Source organism: Morone saxatilis, unplaced genomic scaffold (assembly GCF_004916995.1).
Source record: "Morone saxatilis isolate NCDOM2014 unplaced genomic scaffold, NCSU_SB_2.0 Contig12, whole genome shotgun sequence".
Classification (NCBI taxonomy): domain Eukaryota; kingdom Metazoa; phylum Chordata; class Actinopteri; family Moronidae; genus Morone; species Morone saxatilis.
The window spans coordinates 21,623,767-21,626,900 of NW_023339674.1; the positions used below are offsets into that span (position 1 = coordinate 21,623,767).

The window sequence follows — 3,134 nt, forward strand, 5'->3', positions numbered from 1 at the left end:
GAACAATAGAACTTACATGGTCCTCCCAAGCTCTCTTTTCTCTCTCGTGTGCTTCTTTCCTCTTTTTCTCTAGCTGCTCTTTCAGCACAGCAGCACGAGCATTTGCTTGGGCCTGGCAGGTACAAAAAAAAACAAAAACATACAAACAAAGAAGAATGAGGCTATGGCCAAACATTTTTTGGCCGATCAAAATAAGAGTACCATCCAATTTGGTGTCCAAATTACTAAATCAAATCAAATCAAATCACTACCCTTTGCTTACCTCTAAAAGGTTATCTCAGTTGCCTTAATGAAATGCTACTATGTTTTTAATGTTTCACTCAGAATTCACACTGTGTCTGCAGGCAGAGCAGAATGCGGCTGCAAGGCTTTGAACTCTTACAGGTGTGACAATAATAGCCCTGTTTATTTTCTCTACACTGGTTGCCAGGTAATTGTAGAACTGATTATAGGATTGTACTGCTCGTCTACAGGGTGCATGCTGGTCGAGCATCTATCTACATCTCTGACCCTGTAATCCTCATTAAAACAACCGAGAGAACAAGTCACAGGCTGAGGTAGTCTGGAGGGGAGCTGGCTGTCATTCCAAAATCCTGGCTTAGTCTGAATGACATTATCTTTCTCGTCTTTTTATTATCTGTTCAATTGTAATGTTGTGTCAGTGGTTTGGGTGTTCTTAGTCTATGTTGCCCTTGTTATCATCTAAATGTTGCAAATTGTACAATGTAATACTTTTTACCCACTTTTAAAGCCTCAATCTTCTTTCTCCTGAGCTCTGCCTCCTCACTGGACTCCTGGCTGTCAGAACCATCACTGTCATACTAAAACACACACCAACAAGAGCCAGGAGACAAAATGTCAGGGAAAACCAAAAACACACATTAAAAAGGTGCTCTCAGAATCTGAGAGTGGAGGACTGTACCTTCTCTCCTCTGAGTCGCGCTTTGATCTGCTGACGCTCATTGAAGTTCTGCAGGCGGATCTGCCTCAGTCTTGACAAGTACTCCTGAGAACAAATACAGAAATGTTGCATACTGTATGCTAGACACATCTGCACAGACACACACAGAGAGAGTAGAATACAGCATTGATACCTGTGGTCACAAAAAATGGTAGATACATAGGTAGCACTTATTACACACAACACAGTATGACTGATACATTCATACATCAGCCATACAGCCAGACTAAAAATAACACATTTTGCAGTAAACAGTGCAATATAGATGTACAGATTTATGTATTCCATTCAAAGCAAAAAGGCTGCAATACACAACTCAAAACTGAGGTGGTGTAGTTATTGGACATGGGACATTATGCGCAATAAAACAAAAACAATGGTATTTACTGTTGTGAATACCAGCGGCCATTATTGGGAGGCAAAATAAATAGAACAGCTCACACTGGACAGTGGAACACCACACGATGTGCAAAGAGCGGGCATGGGTTTGAGTTGCAGGGTTGAATTATGGGTGTGTCAAAGGGAGTTTTGTGCAGACAAATGAAGGAAGACGAGCCAAGCCAGGCGTGCTATGAGTGAGGTTGAGAGGGTGAGGCTGGGCATTCAGGCCTGGGCTCCTACCTCCTCCTCTTTGTTGGCTTTGGGCCTCCTGCACCGAATCGAACCAGCCCGGCTTCCATAGACTGCAGCCAGGTTTTGCCGAGTACCCTGTTTACCGTTCAATTTAACCACATTTTAAAAGGACGCAGCCCCTAACATCTAACTGCCAACAGTCATGAGCTGGGGCAATGGGATAAAGTTGCATTGATCAATATTTTTGTAATAACATTGAATTTAATGACTACATGTAAATTAAAAGGGGCCATTCATAATAATAAACCCACAGACAACTGTCACTCAACTCTGCAGATCTACATAGTATTTTAGCCTTTTTTTTTTTTTCAACAACACCCCTTTCTGCAGCATATGACAGCTTGTTGAGCAACAAACCTGCCAAGCACCATACAGCATGAAGCCAAAGTTAGCAACTATCTGTCGCATAGTGGCCAAGGATCAATTAATCCAGTGTCAGGACATGGTCACACATATGTAAAATCAACATTGGCGAATATTTGCCTCCTGTTCCTGGGCGAATTTACCTTCACTTCCAGTGGCAAAGCAGATTCACAGATTCTGCTCCACTAAACTGGACTACAAACTAGCAAGCGGATTTGCTGTGTGTGGCACATCCTGTACTGCCCACATTTCGTCTCGGTAGGCAATGGTCACTCGTGATTTGTGACTGTTTGTGACATTGTTTTAAAGTTGCATTTAATATTTTTTACCACTAGGGATCAGAAAAACTCTCAAAACAGACGGACAGCAACAGAGCCTTGCTATACTATAACTTAAATAGTACTTAGTAATAGCAACCCTTTCATAACACATGGAGCCATTTGATTTAGTGCTTATATAAGAATTGCTTATTGGCTAATTCCTAGAAATACATCAGTCTTACTTTTAATTTCCATGCCTAGAAAATCATACCCAGTATGAGAGAGGTCATAATCACTATGAAGGAAAAACTGTATTTCAGAAACAGGACTAAATACTCAACAGGTTACCCTTAAAATTACAGTATAAGTCACCATACGTACCAGCTGTCCTTCAGCACGAACTTTATTGATCATAGCTTCTCTCTTCCGCTGTAAAAACTCCTCGACCTGATATGCCCGTCCAGGACCCATCTGACCACACTGCCTGAAAACACAATAGGGTAATTTACACTTTAGCTACGTTTCACACGGTGAAGAGAAAAAGGATGTGGAATTTCAATCCAGTGGCACTACACATGCCATTTGTTGATTAGGGAGAAGCTGAATGACTGACCTACTAAAATGAGCTTGTTTAGAAACGTGCTGCAGCCTCTGTAGTTCTCTCCTGATTGCATCATGATTTAGGAGTCGGGCAGGGCCGTTGGGCAGCACTGGGCCAGCAGCAGCCGGTACACTTCTTACACACAGAGGTAACACCATTAAAACAATAAGTTAACAGAAACATCCTTTCCAGACATGTATTAAGACATTTATAGAAATAATCTGCTAGGAACAATAATGTGTGTCTGATATATTTTTCCTGCAAACAAAGTATAATTTCTACATTTAACCCCTAAAAAAGGCATCTACTCCTTCTA

General features: G+C 41.4%; 1 protein-coding gene across 4 annotated transcripts in view; it reads right to left on the reverse strand.

Annotated features, from left to right (window-relative positions):
• The window catches only part of nek1 (NIMA-related kinase 1), a 15,732-nt gene that overhangs the window by 7,112 nt on the left and 5,486 nt on the right, over nt 1-3,134 (reverse strand). For 2 of the 4 annotated variants that reach the window (XM_035653792.1, XM_035653790.1), the window contains 6 exons: nt 2,831-2,953; nt 2,599-2,701; nt 1,583-1,669; nt 923-1,006; nt 744-821; nt 17-112 (listed from right to left, as the gene is read on the reverse strand). In XM_035653792.1, the coding sequence (XP_035509685.1) occupies nt 17-112; nt 744-821; nt 923-1,006; nt 1,583-1,669; nt 2,599-2,701; nt 2,831-2,953 (571 nt within the window). The remainder of the gene's footprint in view (nt 1-16; nt 113-743; nt 822-922; nt 1,007-1,582; nt 1,670-2,598; nt 2,702-2,830; nt 2,954-3,134) is intronic. The other 2 variants (XM_035653791.1, XM_035653794.1) reach the window with 2 other exon arrangements.